Source organism: Macrotis lagotis, chromosome 2 (genome assembly GCF_037893015.1).
Source record: "Macrotis lagotis isolate mMagLag1 chromosome 2, bilby.v1.9.chrom.fasta, whole genome shotgun sequence".
Classification (NCBI taxonomy): Eukaryota; Metazoa; Chordata; class Mammalia; order Peramelemorphia; family Peramelidae; genus Macrotis; species Macrotis lagotis.
Window position 1 is genome coordinate 242,299,335 of NC_133659.1, and position 17,956 is coordinate 242,317,290.

Consider the following 17,956-nt stretch of genomic DNA (forward strand, 5'->3'; position numbering starts at 1 on the left):
TATACTCCCATTATTTCCCCCAAAACACTAGTTCTAACTCAGGTTCCCCGATCTTCCTCAACCTAATTACCCTCTAAACCCAACTAATTTGTCCCTACATCCCATTAACTTTGGTTCTCAAACCCACCTAGTATGTTCTATTCATTATGCCCCATTTTTTTTACCCATTGGCATACAAAGTGCTTTACATACAGTATCACATTAAATACTATAGATTGATTTTCATCTTTAAACCCCTTCTGGGCATACTCCGTAGAAGCACTGGATGTTAAAACTGAAAAAATACTATGGAAATGATCCAGTCAACCGCTTTATTTTCCAGGAAAGTTGGTCCAAGCCTTATTATTATGAAGGGCCTCTTCCTGTCATCTTTATTCACTCATTCAGTAAACAAAACATTTACTCGGAACGCCGTGGGGCTCGATGCTAAGTGTCCAGATGTCTCGGCCACGGAAAGGGAGAGCTTTGGCTTTCTCTACAGTCTCCCGTGCTCACCTCATCCTCTACTACCTTCACTCCTACGTGGAGTGCCCCGCACGCTTCCATACCGTCGAACCCGGCCTGACCCCAGGGCCAGCCCCGAGATGCAGCCTGGGCATCTCCTTTCTGCGCCCAAAGTTTGCCCCTCGAGGACGTCGCAGCACGATCCGCTCCTCCCCGAAGTCGGCGGTTGGGGGGGGCAGAATCTCTCGGGAAGTGGGCGGGGTCCAAGAGGCGCCTGCGCAGTCTATTGCCGGCGTGGGAGTAGACCGCGGCGGGTTGGAGGCGGCTAGTAGGGAAGAAGGCGGGACCGGAGCCGAGGGCTGGCGGGTATCTTTGGAGAAGGGAAGGACTTTTGCGCTTGCGCACTGGCGGGTGATGACGTATTAATCCAGCGCCGCTTTAATCCCGGTGGCCCAGGGGCTCGCGGGAGGGGAGGGGAGGGAAGGGGAGGGGAAGGGAGAGAAGAGGAGAGGAGAGGAGAGGAAAGGAGAGTAGAGAAGAAGAGAGGAGAGGAGAGAAGGTGAGGGGAGGAGGGGGAGGGGAGGGAAGAGTGGAGGAGAAGGAGGAGAAAAAAAAGGGAAAAGAAGGACAGGGGAAAGGTAGCGGTGGTGGGAACGAAGGAGGCGGTGGCGGTTGCAAAGCCGAGGAACGTGAGCCCGAGCAGAGGAGGCGAAGCGCCAAGTCCCGTAGGCGACGGGAGGGAGAAGAAGGAGCTGCCGCCAGGATGAGCCGGGGAGCCTGAGACGCCTGGGCCCACCTCCCTCTCCCTCCCCATTACTACTCTTCCAGCTCCCCTTCCGGCTCCCTTGGTGAGGACCGGGCCGTGAGACCCCTCCCCTCTCAGAATGCTCTGCACTAACCACACCCGTGCGAAGGGGCCCCTGCCTCTTTCCAGGGTGAGAAGGGGGGGCGAGGTGGAGCTCGAGCCTACCCCCTAAATCGAGGACAGAGTCTCCTCTCTTCCCATCCCCCTTAGCCAGAATGAGCTCTCCCCCTTGTGTCCATTCCCCTCTTCCTTAACCCACAGGAAGGGTCCTCCCCTCAGGTAGAGAGCTCCACGAGCTTAACCTCTCCGCCCCTCCCCCACCTTTTTTCCTGGCCCCCACCCAAGGCAGCAGACTTAAGATTGAAGAGAATGAAACATTTTTAGGCTTTTAAAAAACAGCTGGGGGAGGGGGTAGTGGTGATGTCGATTTGGAGTTTGAAGATGCACCATTGGAGGCTTAGAGGGGCCAATAAAAAGAGTGAGGAAGGGAAGGGATGGATGCAGGAACTGGGGAGGCTCCAGGCTGTTATTTCCCATGTTTGTGTTTTATCTGCACTATTAGGTATTTTTCTTCCTCTTGCTCCCCTCCCATAATTCTAGTTATTTTCTACTTTAGAAGCTGATTTTCTTTCTCTAGACTTATTCAAAAATCATATTTCAGTAAACCAATTTTAGTATTTTATCCTTTCCCTTCCCAGAGAAATAATTTTATTGTTTCAAGAGCTTCATATTTTACCCTTCCTCATTTAGTAATAACCTGTTAACTTTGTTCTCCCTTTTATACCTCTTTTGAGGACACTGATCCACTCATCTTAAGTCTCAGAGAGGCTGGTCATTCCCTCAGAATTATAGTGATACCTTTTAAAAATTCTCACAGTATACCTGAGAGACTAATAGTTATTATAACTAAAGAAATGTACTTAAATGAGTAATGGGAGACCTAAGTTCCCATACCATCACTACCCCAAACTCCAGTGACCCTCAGAGCTAAGTTCCCCTTGTTTAAATGGATAGGTTTGGGATGGGGGGGGAAGGATGAGAAGAGGAAGTGAAAATTGAAGTAGAGAGGCCTTGTAATGGAAGGCTTGAATGGGAGACTTTTCAAGAGACTTTTCTCTTTCCAAAGGGATGGGGCCCATATTTTAGGAAAAAATCCTTTGGTAGAGGAGAAAGCTGTTTGTAGTAACCTTAACCACTTTTTTGAACAATTTTCAATTTGAAATTAGTCTAGGTAACTAATGATTAATTTAAGTATTGATTAGAAATCTCATAACTAAATTTTAGCCTGTCCATTGGAGATGTGAAGGACAGGATAATCTTGGGCCTTTGTCTGTATATTTTTATAGGTGGAGTTTTGCCTCCCATTTAATTTGCTTTTGACTTTCTTCCAGCTTCCTATCACAGGATTGTGAGGAGGCTATTTTATTGTAAATTTTAAACCATGTCTCAAATATGAGGTTTTTTTTGTTTTTTTCTTTTAGAGTTTTCAAGGCAATGGGGTCAAGTGGCTTGCCCAAGGCCACACAATAGGTAATTATTAAGTGTCTGAGGCTGGATTTGAACTCCTGACTCTAAGGCCAGTGCTCTTTCTACTGCGCCACCTAGCCACCCCTCAAATATGAGTTTCTACACAGGACAAGACATTTTTATTTTTGAAGGAAATGTTAGCTGGGAGAAGCAAAGGGCAAGGTAATGAAGAGCTTGGTTCCTGGATAATGACTTCTCTCTTTCTTCCTAAAGGCTTGAAGATGAAAGAGACCTTCCAAGGGAATCGGCCCTGGAGGCCAGCCACCCCTGGAACATCCCCCATCTTTCCATCTCCCCGTCGAGAGCGCCTTCGTTGGCCTCCCCCTCCCAAACCACTGTTAAAGTCAGGTGGGGGGTTTGGGCCAGACACAGGGACTGGGACCACAGTTCCTGCCCATCGACTTCCTACCCCTCGGCCCTCATTTGATGCTTCAGCCAGTGAAGAGGATGATGAGGATGATGAAGAAGAGGATGAGGAGGAAGTGGTGGCCTGGGGACTTCCCTCAGGCTGGGGCCAGCTAGGAACATCGCAGCATCCCCGTCCTTCCCGTCCTCCACCCCGTAGAGCTTGTTCTCAGCGGCGCCGCCGAGCTATGAGAGCCTTTCGAATGCTGCTGTACTCTAAGAGCTCCTCCTTGACATTCCACTGGAAGCTATGGGGCCGACTGAGGGGCCGGCGGCGGGGTCCTCCACACCCCAAGAACCTCCTCCCTCCCCGAGAAGGAGGAGCAGCCCCCCCTGCCACATCCCCCAGTTGTAGGCTTGACTCACCAAGGGGACCTCCCCAAGCTGGGCTGGGGCTTTTAGGGGCTCTGATGGCCGAAGAAGGGGTTAGGGGATCTCCCACATTACCCAGTGGGTCCTCTCAGGAGGAAGATGGACATGAGTGGACCCAGAGGTCCCCCCAACCTTTGGAAGCTGACGCAGGTAGGTAGGACAGAAGAGAATTAATCAGAGCAAGATATATGGACGTCATGATTGGGAAACTAGTGATGATTCTCAGGGATAGGATATTTGAATGCTTTGAAAAAGCATTTATTAAGTCCTCAATTGAGTGTTGGAATGGTGAGAGTGGATGGGGCCTACATTTGGGAACCTAAGGTATCACCAAAAGTCAAAGGCTAGATCCAAGAGTGTTTAAATGGTAGCTATAAAACCAATTTCTTGGGAAGTAAATTAGTGGAAGGAACACTTTTTTTTTTGAGGAGGGGGAACAACCAGTTTTGAACACCTCTTCACCTAAGAGAAGAGATTGTTTCAGCCCAATTCATGTCCCTGGGCTTCCCTGTAGTTTTCTCCAATTCCTTCTTTCCTTTTCTTCATTCTTTGCTACTGGCTCTCTATCTTTGCTAATTATTTTTGTTCTTCTATCCTATAACTTCTAGGCTTTCCTTATTTTTATTTACCCAACTCAACTCTATCTCTATTGCCCAAATTTTCTCCCTGACTATGCAGGTCTTCCATGTTCTCTGCCTAATGGCTTTGGGGGAACATCTGGACTGGATGGGGACCTGGGCCTGGCCCCTCCCGATGCTAGCATTCTTATCAGTAATGTATGCAGCATTGGAGACCGGACTGCCCAAGAGCTGTTCCAAGGATCTGAATTAGGACCTGTTGAGGAGCAGGAGCGTCCAGGAGAAAAGGCTGGGCAGCATAGCCCCCTTCGGGAGGAGCATGTGACATGTGTACAGAGTAAGGATATGTCCTAGTACCCTTGGGTTGAGACCAAGAGGTCCCTTTTTTCTTTCTTTCAAGTTTTACTGTTTCCATATTCCTTTCAGATTGTTGTTCAGAGGCTCAAATCAATTTAGCACTTTGTCCCTTCTTTCCTAGGCATTCTAGATGAATTTCTTCAGACCTATGGTAGCCTCATTCCTCTTAGCACAGATGAAGTGGTAGAGAAACTGGAGGATATTTTTCAGCAAGAGTTCTCCACACCTTCTAGGTAAGTCTCAGGATGCAGTATCACTCACTAGAATTTTAATGCCTCCATATTAAATAGCTGTATTTCCAGGGTAGGTACTGAAAGAGGGATACTTTTTGCCCATGGGGAGGGAAACAAAGACTGGGCAACATGATTCATAGATCTCAGGGAACTGGGGATGGGGTGCTTGAACCTTTAAAGGGAATAGAACCTGCAGAAAATGTTAAAAGGGAGATATGGGTAGGGAAGAGACAGTGGTTTAGAGGGGATCTTTTGTTGCTGGCACTTCTTTGCCTGTCTCATTCTTCTTGTGTCACCAATCCTTGGACCTTACCAGAAAAGGGTTAGTTCAGCAGCTGATCCAGTCATACCAGCGTATGCCAGGCAATGCTATGGTGAGAGGCTTTCGTGTGGCCTATAAGCGGCATGTGTTGACCATGGATGACCTGGGGACCTTGTACGGGCAGAACTGGCTTAATGACCAGGTGAGGGATAGAGTTGGGTGAGGACCTGGGGCTGGGATACATTCATGTTACTTAAGTACAGGTTGGACTAGATGGTCTCTGAAATACATTTCATCCGTTAGATTCTGTGATCTTTGAGGGGAGGAAAGACAGGAAATAGTAAATAGTCTTTGGATAGATCTTCTAAAGAAGAAGGGGAGGGACCAGGTCAACCTGTCTTTTCTGTCTGTAAGTTGGGGAGGAGGAAAGACAAAGTTTCTAAGGCTTCTTTTCTAACATCTTCTAATGTCATTTTTCCTTTTAATTCTCTCTCCCAAAGGTGATGAATATGTATGGAGATCTAGTAATGGACACAGTTCCGGAGAAGGTAGGATGGACCAAATGCTTTCTAAAATGAGCCTGGAGTTGGAATGGACAAAAATTGAAAAGAAAGGAGTGATCATAGGACTTTGAAATAATGATAGAAGAGCATTTCCATTAGGGATGCAGGATGTAACAGGAGAATTTCATCCTACTTTTTGTGGGTAAAAACAGCTCTGGTACTTCTGTCAAAGAACTATAGATTTAAGCCAGCTCTGGTACTTCTGTCAAAGAATTATAGATTTAAGCCAGGAAGGGACCTTAAAGGTCAAAGAGCTGGTTCAACAAAAAGAGAAGGTAGTGGGCCTTAATCACAAAGACCTGAATTCAAATCGGCTTTTGACACGTAATAGCTGCATGACCCTGGACAAGTCACTTCACTCTGCCTCAGTTTCCTCATCTGTGAAATGAGCTAGAGAAGGAAATGGCAAACCACTAAAGCATCTCTGCCATGAAAACCCCAATGATGAGTTGGACATTACTGAAAGGATTGACCAGTAAGGTACCTGAAAAGGTCATCAAGTCCACCCACTTCAGTTTACCAGTGTAGAAACTGGGACCCGGCACAATAAAGTGACTTGTCCAAAGGCTTGAAAGTAGGATAAGTGGCTGAGTTGGGATGATTCTAATTCAGGTCCTCTGACTCCAAAGGGTCCACTACTGTACCATTCTTCTTCCCTGCACCCTATAGCCCTTTTGTAGTGTGTCTAATGGAGGGGGCAAACATGGGTACCTAATGTTTTCCCACACTGGACTATTCCTTCTCCATACCCAGCTTTGGGAACAGGTTCATTTCAATACAACAGTCCAAAAGCGGAGGTCTAGTCTATGTGTGAAACTGGGGAAATTAGATTCCTGAGTCCTTTGAGGAAAGGCAGGCATTGGTAGATAATTGATGGATAAAGTCCATGCTTAACAGACCAAATCAGGAACGACTGTAATACCTTCCTGCTGGTATACCTCTCCTTTAACTAAGCCCCAATCATTCTTACCATTTGCAGCCTTTTAAGACTTTCTTGAATTGAAAACTGAGCTCTTAACAAGCTACTTGGAAAGAGGAGGGGACTGGGGGAAATTGTAGCTATAAGAGATATGGAGGAGGTGAAGATTAGATATCCTGAGGGAAATAGGGACTTTTAGAAAAACTGGGATCAAAAGTGGACTTTGAAGAATTGAAGAAAAGGTGAAAGCTTGGGAAAAAAGTAATTTTTCCCTTTAAACTTCCTCCCAAGAAGACTGGCTCTTCCTCTTGCCAAATACCATCTTTCCCCTGCCTTCTCCCCCTCCCCCCCTCCCCACTTACTAGATCTCTCTTTATCTGCCAGTGTACCTCCACATTGATTCTGGAGGATAGTAATTGTAATAATAACAACAACAACAATAATAATAATAACCTGTGTTTACATAGCACTTTAAAGTTTGCCAATTGCTCTACATATGTTAATTTTATTTAATCCTCACACCAACTCTATGTTTGTAGCGCTATTAGACAATTTACAGAGGAGGAAAGAGTTTAAATGATTTAGGGTCACACAATCACTTAAGTATCTGAGGTAGACTTCGAACTGGAAACTTCATAAATCCAAGTATAGCACTCTTACTAGTACTGAGGTAGCTGAATTTGAAGCTCTGTTTCAGTGCAGCTTTTATCTTCAATAATTACCTTTTCTGCATGGAATTTACCTTTTAAATCAAGAAAGGTAAAGGTCCTTTGCTCCTTGAGCTACAGGGAGTGAGAGGTGGACTGAATTAGTGACACAGCAGTCACCACCTGGGTCTTTACACTTGGCAGCAAGTGGACTAATTATAAGAGGGCTCCCTTCAAAGAGAATGTAGGGGGAGGAGAGGAAGGAGATAATGCTTTAGCCCAGAATACCTCCTACTCTGCTTCATGGACAAACAGGAGGAAATGCACTACCAGTAGAAGACTCTCTTATTCTTCCTCTCTGTTAAGGAGCCAGTGACCAGAGGACAACCACCTGTCCTTCCTTTCCAAGAACCAGGAAGGATGATCCTGCTATAGGCTCTATAATATGTAGTATGGTCAGAGGAGGAGACTGGCATTGGAAGGGGATTTAGAGGTAAACTCGTCCAAGTCTGGGAAAGTGGGAAGTCTCCAGATGTCTGCTCTGAAAACCTCATAAATCTATTTTGGGTGGAAGATAGCAAAGTATAGTGGGAAAAATGGACAGAACTACTGAAATTGAGGTGTGAGCAACTAGGACTTAAAATTTAAATCCTACCTCTTAGTTGTGTGAATGTGGGGTAAGTCATTTAATTTGATATGCAGCTTGTTCTTCTGTAAAAGGGGGAATGCCTATAGTATTTATAGTTTGCTGGGTTGTTAAAACTAAAAAGAAACAATGTATGTGAAAAATACTTCTAATCTACCTAAAGTGTTACATGTGTCAGTTATTCAGTGCTGCCAGTTTTTCGAAGGTCATCCGCTATGTATTTATTACAAGGGTCCTTTATTACTTTAGGCAGAATGTCTAATGGTGGGCATTAACTTCTTTATCCTTTTGTGCCATAATCTCTGAAACAATTGAGAATGCTCCCATATTTGTCACTCCCCTGATTTTTCGATGCAATTGAAGAAAGAGAAAAAAGGGGAAAGCAATTCTAGTACTCCTCTATTAAAGTGTGGTATAAAGATGGGATTAAAAATCCTGGCCCCTAGTTTTCCAAAGAGCCAAGTATTGAAAGATGATGAATGATGGAATAGATGTGGAAAAATAGGTTGCTAGAGAAGGGGCAGGAACTTCCCCTTCAACACTGAGGGACCAACTGCCTGGATCTCTTTGAGAGGATTGTTTAATGGATCAGGTGTTTGGGACCTCAATACTTCAGATAACTACCTGGCTTTTGTGTCATTTCAACAGGTTCATTTCTTCAATAGTTTCTTCTATGACAAGCTCCGTACCAAGGGTTATGATGGAGTGAAAAGGTGGACCAAAAATGTGAGTTCTGAATTTTTCTCTCCATTTACCAATAATATTCTTTACCTTTTTAGATTAATTTACATTTTAGATTATGTTTCACTTTCCTTCTGATTTTTCCCAAAGATTTCTTGCCCCAAAGACCCAGATGTATTCCAGAATGGACCATTAATCTCAACATCTTTTGTGTTAGTTCATCATTGCCTTATATCTTGCAAGACTCATCACTATAAAATCTTATAGAGGTGTTGGGGGGGGGTGAGGCACAATTCAGGGAGATCTGGAATGTTATCCTATATCCCAATGACTAGGTCCCCAAAACCTTGCCTCACCATAATAAATCCATGGCAACTTGAACTTTGCACTTCTCCAGTTTTCCTTTTGAAGTTCAGAAATCTTTCTTATCTTACATTTCCATTTTGCTTTCCTAGGTGGATATTTTCAATAAGGAACTCTTACTGATCCCTATCCACCTGGAAGTACACTGGTCACTCATTTCTGTGGATGTGAGGCAGCGGACCATCACTTATTTTGACTCACAACGTACCCTCAACAGAAGATGTCCCAAGGTGAGGAGTTAAAATAAGGGAAACACTACTCTAATTCTGGGCAAGAACTAGGGGGAAGAGAACTTAGGGAACATAACCTCTGGTTACTGATATTGAGAGATTGAATGATATGGTTAAGAGAAAGGAAAATTTAGAGTATAATTTCTTTTTTTTATACTTTTTTTGAATATGTGACACTGTAAAGACTGTTAGAAATTTTGTAATCTTTCTGAGCCTTATTTTCCACATATATCAAATGGGATAATAATACCTATGGTTCTTAAGGGTTATTTTGGACATGATATAAGATAATATATGTAAAGTGTTTTTAGAACCCTAAAATTATATATATATATATAACTATTGCTAATATTCTTCCACCAATCCAGCATATTGCTAAGTACCTACAGGCTGAGGCAGTAAAGAAAGATCGGCTAGATTTCCACCAGGGATGGAAGGGTTACTTCAAGATGGTGAGTAAACCAGTATGGTACTTGAGTGTGTGGGATGGAAGAACTTAAATATTCAAAAACTTCAAGGCAAAGTTCATATGTTCTTTTTTCCCCTACCAGAATGTGGCCAGACAAAATAATGACAGTGACTGTGGTGCCTTCGTATTGCAGGTGAGCCAGATCATAGACTATATTACTATCCTCTCCTCTGGACTCTGTCATTTCAAACATTGGGAGTAACAGCAAGTCTTCTGAGCACCCCCACCACTTTATAAAAGTTCAGAAGGGTTTTGTCCCATTCTGCCTTTTCTTTTGTGGCATTCTTCTAGCCTCCCTTTTTGGGATTTGGAATATTACCCACATCTGGTTCTCAATGTTCTTGGGCTCAGAAGAGATCTCTAGTTGACTCCAAACACAATTATTTCCTGTTAAGCATTTTCTCAGTATTTCCCTTGTTACCCTCATTGTCGCTTTTTTACTTCATACCCAGTATTGCAAGTACCTGGCCCTGTCTCAGCCCTTCAGCTTCACACAGCAGGACATGCCCAAACTTCGTCGGCAGATCTACAAAGAGCTGTGTCACTGCAAACTCACTGTGTGAGCCTTGGATCCCAGGCCCCCAAACCCTATGTGAAGGCTGGAGAATGTCTTTCCCCCCTCTCTGACCTGCAAAAACCTATTCCTTTTTCTCCCTCGTGACTTCCTCATAATACCTGTTTGTTTTTCATATTTAAATGTTTCCCTTGGTTTCTTTTTTTCTTTTAAAGAATCCCCTATTGATTTATGGGGGGGTAGGATTGGCACTAAGGAACCCCTTTTCCTTCCTGTGCCCTGAAGGAAGTGTGGTAAGAAGGGAGTGATGAGCCCTTCTCCATCCATATTCATGGAACTCGGTGGGGGCAGGTTTTGTGTGTGCTGGGGGGAGGGGCAAGAGTGGTGGGTTAAGGGATTCCTGTATGCCATGCCATCAAACTTTGCTTGTTTGTTTATATACATATATATGTGTGTGTTTGTGTGTATATATATGTATGTATGTATATAAACAGTGATCCTACGCTGGTCAATAAAGGATCCTTTGGAGATTGTGTGTGGTGGATGTCTTGCTAGATGCAGGTTGAATAACCCAAATGATCATACTGTTCTATTCCTTTCTATAAGTGGGATGCAAAGGGATATTGGGGCAAAGGGATATTATCAGACCATGCCCAGGTTATAGGTAATGTTTTCTCTTCCAGGTAAAAATGACTTGTGTTCTTCCTTTATGCCTAATTCATTATGGGGAGTTAAGGGCAGATTTCAGAGGTTTGTTTTATCTTAACATCTTCCTGATAAATACTTTTGATCCAAGATCCAGGACAAACATGTCAACTTCAAAGGGATTTGGAGAACTGGGTTGGTTTAAGGCAGGAGAATAAAGTAGAAGAAACAGAACTTTGAATGGGATCATTGCTAGGGCCCTGAGTTTGAGAGAGAGAGGAGAGTGAATGATTTAAAGTGTATCGTTTAAAATTTTTTTTTCAAGTTGTAAGGGAGTTACTGGTGGATTTATGAATTTATGAACTGGGCGACAGATTCTAGGGACTATGGTATTCTGATGATGCAAGGGGGCTACCTAGGCATTGTAGCTATCTTGGAGGCCGGAAGTCTCGGGAACTGAAGAGTCAACCTCTTCTCACGTGATGGTGGACGTGGCACGTGATCAGGACACTTGCCGCCACACGTGGGGGGCAAAATGGCCGCTCGACCTCGAGGCTCACGTCCTAAACGTCATTTCCGAATGGATGAGAATGGCGGCAATCCTGACCAATGAAGGGGTGGGGCGGGTCTCTAGTCTGATGTACGTCGAAGTAGGCCAATGGAAGCTGCGCGGCTGGGTGTCCGCGGAGCAGCGTCACGGCGCGTTGCTGGGTGGCGGCAGGCGGGGTGCGGACCACGGAACCAATGCGATGGCAGGGGCGGGGTTGAGTGCTCTATAAGTTGTCGAGAGGCGGATCCTCCGCCCTAGTTCCCAGGATCATGTCTGCGAGTCAGGATTCCCGGTAAGTAGGAGGTCTAGTGACTTCAGGGTTCAATGGTGGTCATCTAGACTGTTCGAGAACTTGGCGGAGGGAGAGCCGGTCTCGACCCCCTCGAGGCCACGGAGGCGGAGGGAGGGGCCGGCGTGCGATCCCGCCACGGGAGTTCAGCAAGGGGTCGGGGGAATAAAGCCAAACCCTTGGTCCGAGTGCTGGGGCGGGGAGGAGAGAGGGGCGAGGGGGAATTGCGGCGGCAGACGCCGGCCTGGGGGGGGAAGCAGCGGAAGCTGGGCGGTGTCGGCGAAGAAAAGAACGTGAAGAGCCGGCCTGCTCCAGCCCGGGGGACTGCCATGTAGATTGCTCGTCCGGGCGGAGTATTCCGAGCGGGTCATTTCTGGGCTCTGGGGAATTCGGGTGAAACCATTCCGGTGGGGGGGTCAATCCGCCGGCCGACTTGCCGCCTCCGGCCGATCATTTTGCCGAATTAGAAGAGAAATATTAAAAACTGGGAGGGGCGGACTGGAAAGGCAGTTTGCCCACGTCTAACGCCTGGCCGCCGGCTCCCTTTTGCCCCCTGAGAAGGGGATGGTGAACTGCAGAGGAGCTGCTCCACTTTCCTACCGGAGGGACAGATTGGGGTGTGGGCAGGCGACACCATTTTTCGAAAAGGGGTCTCGGGATGTGGCCTGTTCCACCCTGTGTTCCGGGGGAGAGGGAAATGGCTGCGGGGTGGTTTGGATTCGAGGGCTTTCCTTCTGGAATAAAAGGAGACGAACATGTGCTACTTTAAAATTCTCGATCCGCGCTGTTCCGTCCCCCTCCCGTTTCTCGAGGGTTGTGCAATTCCCCCCTCCCCCCGGACCCAGCTTGGCTTCATTGTGCGCGAGGCCGCGGCTGCCCGAGGCCTCCCACATCCGGGCACACGGCGAGGCGGAGGGGAGGAGGGGTCTGGCGAATTGGAGTGGAAAGGAGGGGTAGGCTGGGAGGGGAGAATGTGGGCGTCATGACGTGAGACGGGGCGGGACTTCCCGCGTACTCGGAGGGGACTCGGCTCCGGGCACGTGGACGAGGCCGTGTGCAGAGGCTGCCCTTCCCTTCCACATCCGGGCGCTCCGGGCCGGGGGGAGGGGGCGAGAGCGCCGCTCGCCCCCCCCCACGCGCTCCCCTTCGCCCAATGAAGATGGAATGGGGCGGAACTCAACATAGAGCGATGAAGCTGACTGCTCAGGGGAGGTCTCCAGAACCATATTTAGCTGTTGGGGGTCACATCCGGGAGAATTTGCCCCGGGATTCCCAAGGAGTAGCTGAGTATTTGGGAGGGACTGGCTGGGCCCACTCCTGGGGTAGGCAGAGGCCTTGGGGATCGATTGTAACACTGTTTTCATTTCCAGATCCAGAGACAATGGCCCTGATGGAATGGACCCTGATGGTGTCATCGAGGTGATAGATTGTTTACTTTGTGTTATTTTGTCAACCACTTCAATCTCAACCAATTTCAAAACAACTTTGTTTACAGTAAAGATTTAGTGCATGGGGCACCTAGCTGGATAGAGCACCGACCCTGGAGTCAGGAAGACCTGAGTTCAAATTCGGACTTCATACCCTTATTAATTATCTAGCTGTGTGGCCTTGGGCAAGGCACTTTAACCCCATTGCCTTGCAAGAACTAAAAATAAAAAAGATTTAGTGCTTGTCTTCAACTGACTTTTTGTTTTTCTCTCCTCCTTTCTTTATAAAAATTCATCAAAACTTATCTTTAGACCAAAACTCACCTTTTTTTCCTCCAAATTGGATTTTAAGGGGTTAGGCATTGCCCATCTTTACTAGAATGTCTAGCATCTGTGGAATACTGCTCAGTAAACATATTTCTTCAATTGTTCTCTTTGCTGTTCCCCCCCCCCCCCAACAGAGTAACTGGAATGAGATTGTGGATAGTTTTGATGATATGAACCTCTCAGAATCACTTCTTCGTGGTATATATGCCTATGGTTTTGAGAAGCCATCTGCTATTCAGCAACGTGCAATTCTTCCTTGTATCAAGGGTAAGATTTTTCTTGTTACTGGTTTGGTGTCCTAGTTATATCTGCTGTGAATGATGGTGGCTTAATGCTTTGGTTATATTTATCCTTTTCAATACAAGTTAGGGAACTTAAATTTGTGTTTAGACCAAACTCATTGTTTTTGGAATAAGTTCAGGTAAGCATTGTAGCCCCCACTAATCCATTTCTGTGTCCTGTTCTTCCAGGTTATGATGTGATTGCTCAAGCCCAGTCTGGGACCGGGAAGACTGCTACCTTTGCCATTTCCATTTTGCAACAGATTGAACTGGACTTAAAGGCCACACAGGCCTTGGTTTTGGCACCCACTAGAGAGCTAGCTCAACAGGTAAGACTTCCCACCATAGAAAGAAATTGTGAAACTTAAGGGAAGTAGGCAAAAAAGCTAAAAGATTCAGAAATTAAGATGGCATCCTGGAATACCTCAGGTGTGATTCCTTCTTACAATTCAACTTGGGGGGCCCCCCCCCCAAATAATTAAAAGTCCATCCCTTTTTCCTGTCTTAACCCCAGCAACCAACACCTCTAATTGCCTGACTCGAGATCTAGCATCCTGGGTGGAGCATGGTAGTTTGGCTGGTCAAGTTTAAAGGCCATTTCTTGACTGCCCATGTTCTTCATCACACCCCTGACACTGGGTAGAGAGACACATTTTTGATGGTGTTCTTCTCATATCAGTCAGGGGTATAGTAGCAGTCCAGGTTCATCCCAGCTTGATGCTTTGCTTGGTGGCCATAGCTGGTTCATGCCCTGGGCACATGACTATTGTACTTTGGGGGAAAGAGTATTAATTTCTTAGAAACTTCTTTAGAACTAGTGAAATAACTAACTGAAGTTGTTCATCTGCAATCAAAGGGAATGTATTCCACTTTATTTCAGTGAAAGTCAAAATGAATTCAATCCATGTGTACCATCAGTCCCATTAATTCTGAAGACTGGTCAATTAGAACTTGTCACTACAACATTTCATTAATATGCCCTCCCCCAAGTTAACTTCTAAATCTATTTGAACTCACTTCCTCGGGGGAGTAGAATGCAAGCATATCATGGGCTATTTTTTTCTTTTTTCCTTGGACCCAGATCCAAAAGGTAGTGATGGCACTTGGAGACTATATGGGGGCCTCGTGCCATGCCTGCATTGGAGGAACTAACGTTAGAGCTGAGGTTCAGAAATTGCAGATGGAAGCTCCCCACATCATTGTGGGCACCCCAGGCCGTGTCTTTGACATGCTTAACCGGCGATACTTATGTGAGTTTGTTTTTGTTTTTGTTTTTTTTGTTTTCATTTGTGCCCCACTGAAATAACCTAGTCTAAGGAGTCATTCCTATTTGCTCCGTGATGATCCCCCATGCGTGTCATCTGAGCCTAGCTTCTTCTGTTCTTCCAGGTCTTGGTGGGTGTCTTACCCTCTGGTCTCTGGGTTGGCAGAGGTCTCTATGCACATGATCATACTTTAACCCTGAGAGCAGTCTAATTGGAGAGTTCTTAAGGAAAGATAGGGGTTTGTGGAAGAGGACAATTTCTGAAGCTTCCTGTGATGTTTTGTGTTTGGTTTTTTTTTTCAGCTCCTAAATACATCAAGATGTTTGTTCTGGATGAAGCAGATGAAATGTTGAGTCGTGGGTTTAAGGACCAGATCTATGATATATTCCAGAAACTCAGTGGCAATACTCAGGTATGAGGAACAGATTCAAATGTCTTAGTGTATTGGTTAAATGTTTTCTTCCACAGGTAAGCTAAAGCTAAAGAGGTTATAGTTTTAAAACATAGAATCATAGGTTTAAACCAAAAGGGACCTAATCTATTATCCCTCTTGTGTTCCTTCCATTTAAGAGATAAGGAAACTGCCTAGATTGAAAGTAAGTTCTCTAGGATCTCAAGATTTGTTCCTTAGGTCTTCCAACTTCATAACCAAAGTTTTCTGTCCTCAACTTTTCCCTTATAGAATAAAGAACTAAGAATAAGACATTCTAGGTCTGTTTAAGCTCATTTGTTAAATGGGAATGTCCATCATGTTTGATAGCACAAATTACCTTGGTAATTTTAAAGGAGAGAATAGAGAGTCTAGGTAAATTCTTAATTTATGTTTTTTCTCCATTTCCAAGGTGGTACTCCTGTCAGCCACCATGCCCTCAGATGTCCTGGAAGTGACCAAGAAGTTTATGAGGGATCCTATCAGGATTCTAGTCAAAAAGGAGGAGTTGACATTGGAAGGCATTCGTCAGTTTTACATAAACGTGGAAAGAGAGGTGGGACCCAGTAGAGAAAAGTGGTGTGGTGTGTAGCCAGGGGAGGGAAGGATTCTGTAGTACTGGGCCTGACTGCTTTCTTCCCCTAAAGGAGTGGAAGCTAGATACCTTGTGTGATCTGTATGAAACGCTGACTATTACCCAAGCTGTTATCTTCATCAATACCCGCCGAAAGGTGGATTGGCTCACTGAGAAAATGCATGCCCGTGACTTTACTGTCTCTGCAATGGTGAGTTACTAGGTCAACACCCTTTTAGTATTACTTCCACTGGACTTTGAGAGAGCTGATTTTTTGATATATGCAGGTTCTGCAATTGTTTCCATTTCTGGGAGTCTGAGGGCTTGCCACAGGGGGAAACTGAGTGAGACACAGATCAGGACCTGACCAGGGATGCAGAAGGGAGGGGGTATGTGAGATTTTGCTCCCTTCCTTTACAGTTGGTTACCAGTTTTGCCCTTGGGAAGGACAACTGCCTGTCTACCATTCTATTCTGTCTAGTAACAAGAGACAAGCGGGGGGCAAGCTGCTGCTTATAGCTAGCTGCATAAGTGGAATGGAATGAATGGTGGACCAGCAGTCTAAATAAAATTAACTTGGCTTTTGTGCCCACAGAAAAATCTCACCTTTGTCTCCCCACAGCTTCATTCCTGTCCTGAGCATATGCTTGGTCATTTAACCCCTGTGACAGCTCTCAGGAACCCCTAAGACTCCCCTACAAATGAAACAATCAGATCCCACTACATATTATATCTGTCCAGTCCTTTTTTGCAATTCATCTTGTTCTCTATTCCTATCTGACCTTTTCTTCCCCTTGCTATTCCTCCCCAGCACGGAGACATGGACCAAAAAGAACGTGATGTAATCATGAGGGAGTTTCGCTCAGGTTCCAGTCGGGTGCTTATTACCACTGACCTATTGGTGAGCATCTAGGAAAATTTTGACATGTCTCTAATTTTAAGGATGTTTCTGACCCCCTAAAAATGGAACTTGTAGTGGTGAAGGTGGGGAAGCATTGAATGTTTTCTTTACCAAATCAGACCCTTTATCTTAGAAATCAAAAAATTCTACCATCATAGAACATTGAATTAATTGGTACCTTGTGACACACTCAGTTGTCAAATTTATCTGTAAAATAAGGATATTATTGATATCACATGGTTGTGACTTGTTTTTTTCCTTTAGGCCAGAGGTATTGATGTTCAGCAAGTATCTTTGGTTATTAATTATGACCTTCCCACCAACCGGGAGAATTATATTCACAGGTAAGCAGGGTATAGAACTATCCATCTCAGTGAGAATATTGAATGGAGGTGATGACACTGGTGGTTATAATTTTTCTTGTCCAATTGGTGCTTCTTTCCTCTAATTCCATTTCCCCTTTTTTAACTCCCAAACAAAATTTTTCATACTACCCTAACATTAAATTTTCCATTACCCAGAATTGGCCGTGGTGGACGCTTTGGTCGTAAAGGCGTAGCCATCAACATGGTGACAGAGGAAGACAAGAGGATTCTTCGAGACATCGAGACCTTCTATAACACCTCCATTGAGGAGATGCCTCTCAATGTGGCTGACCTCATCTGAGGGGCTTCCCCACCTGATTTCACCCAGGGCCCTGCACTCTGGGATGGGGGGAGGGGGAGCTGAATGGGAGGGGGGGAATAAGGGATGGACACCTTTGTCATTTTTTTCCTTTTTTTTTTGACTTTGAATAAATGTCAATTTTTGAGGCAAAAGGAGCTGTGAACCTTCAGACACCCTTTTTCTTTGGGGCAGGTCTATGCCCTTGGCGCCGTCACCTCCCCCAATTTCTTCCCTTCAAAACACTAATCCAACCTTTCACTGTTTCAAGTCAGCCTGTCCTCCATTCCCAGCAGCCAAATACCTCTTCCCCCACCCCACCCCTGCAAAAAAGGTAGCTGATGGGCCAAGGTTGGCCACTCTACCCCACTCCCTGTTCCTGGACAAAATTTGGGGTTCTAGCCCTTACATGAGTTTGAAATCACTCATTGGGTTGACTTTACCTCCCAGGTAAAGGGAGCAGGGGAGAGAAAGTAGTCATTTTTACCTTGTTTTGTATAGTATTTATTGATTCAGGAAAGAAAACACAAAATTCTGAATAAAATTACTTGGAAACTGCCTGTTTGGGCTTCTTATTTTTTTTTTTAAT

At 45.3% G+C, this 17,956-nt stretch overlaps 2 protein-coding genes and 2 non-coding genes across 5 annotated transcripts; all 4 read left to right on the top strand.

Moving 5' to 3' along the window:
* Positions 1-1,328: 1,328 nt before the first annotated feature.
* Positions 1,329-10,548, top strand: SENP3 (SUMO specific peptidase 3). The gene is given in 12 exon segments (XM_074225502.1): positions 1,329-1,353; positions 1,356-1,379; positions 2,990-3,703; positions 4,232-4,468; positions 4,610-4,721; positions 5,038-5,185; positions 5,484-5,531; positions 8,407-8,484; positions 8,895-9,032; positions 9,401-9,484; positions 9,584-9,634; positions 9,954-10,548. Coding segments are annotated over 12 exon segments (1,770 nt in total). The 3' UTR covers positions 10,065-10,548.
* A 916-nt stretch (positions 10,549-11,464) lies between these two features.
* On the top strand, positions 11,465-17,926 carry EIF4A1 (eukaryotic translation initiation factor 4A1). 2 transcript variants are annotated; one of them, XM_074225503.1, is made up of 11 exons: positions 11,465-11,502; positions 12,870-12,918; positions 13,388-13,520; positions 13,724-13,863; positions 14,616-14,784; positions 15,102-15,211; positions 15,642-15,785; positions 15,877-16,014; positions 16,615-16,704; positions 16,969-17,048; positions 17,226-17,926. In XM_074225503.1, exons 1-11 carry the CDS (start codon positions 11,480-11,482, stop codon positions 17,368-17,370), a joined length of 1,221 nt encoding a protein of 406 aa, XP_074081604.1. In that variant the 5' UTR covers positions 11,465-11,479; the 3' UTR covers positions 17,371-17,926. The 2 variants fall into 2 exon arrangements, with proteins under 2 accessions (XP_074081604.1, XP_074081605.1); XM_074225504.1 differs by lacking the exon at positions 11,465-11,502 and adding an exon at positions 12,674-12,711.
* On the top strand, positions 14,159-14,297 carry LOC141515768 (small nucleolar RNA SNORA48). The gene has a single exon (XR_012476513.1). It is a non-coding gene; the product is annotated as a small nucleolar RNA SNORA48 (small nucleolar RNA).
* Positions 14,867-15,003, top strand: LOC141515796 (small nucleolar RNA SNORD10). The gene has a single exon (XR_012476534.1). It is a non-coding gene; the product is annotated as a small nucleolar RNA SNORD10 (small nucleolar RNA).
* Positions 17,927-17,956: the final 30 nt, after the last annotated feature.

What these genes read in the sequence shown, in the direction of transcription:
- EIF4A1 (XM_074225503.1), top strand. Translation starts at nt 11,480, where the DNA reads ATGTCTGCGAGTCAGGATTCCCG. An exon ending in TCTGCGAGTCAGGATTCCCG is followed by an intron (nt 11,503 to 12,869) that starts GTAAGTAGGAGG and finishes TTTCATTTCCAG; the next exon opens with ATCCAGAGACAATGGCCCTG. An exon ending in CGGGAGAATTATATTCACAG is followed by an intron (nt 17,049 to 17,225) that starts GTAAGCAGGGTA and finishes TCCATTACCCAG; the next exon opens with AATTGGCCGTGGTGGACGCT.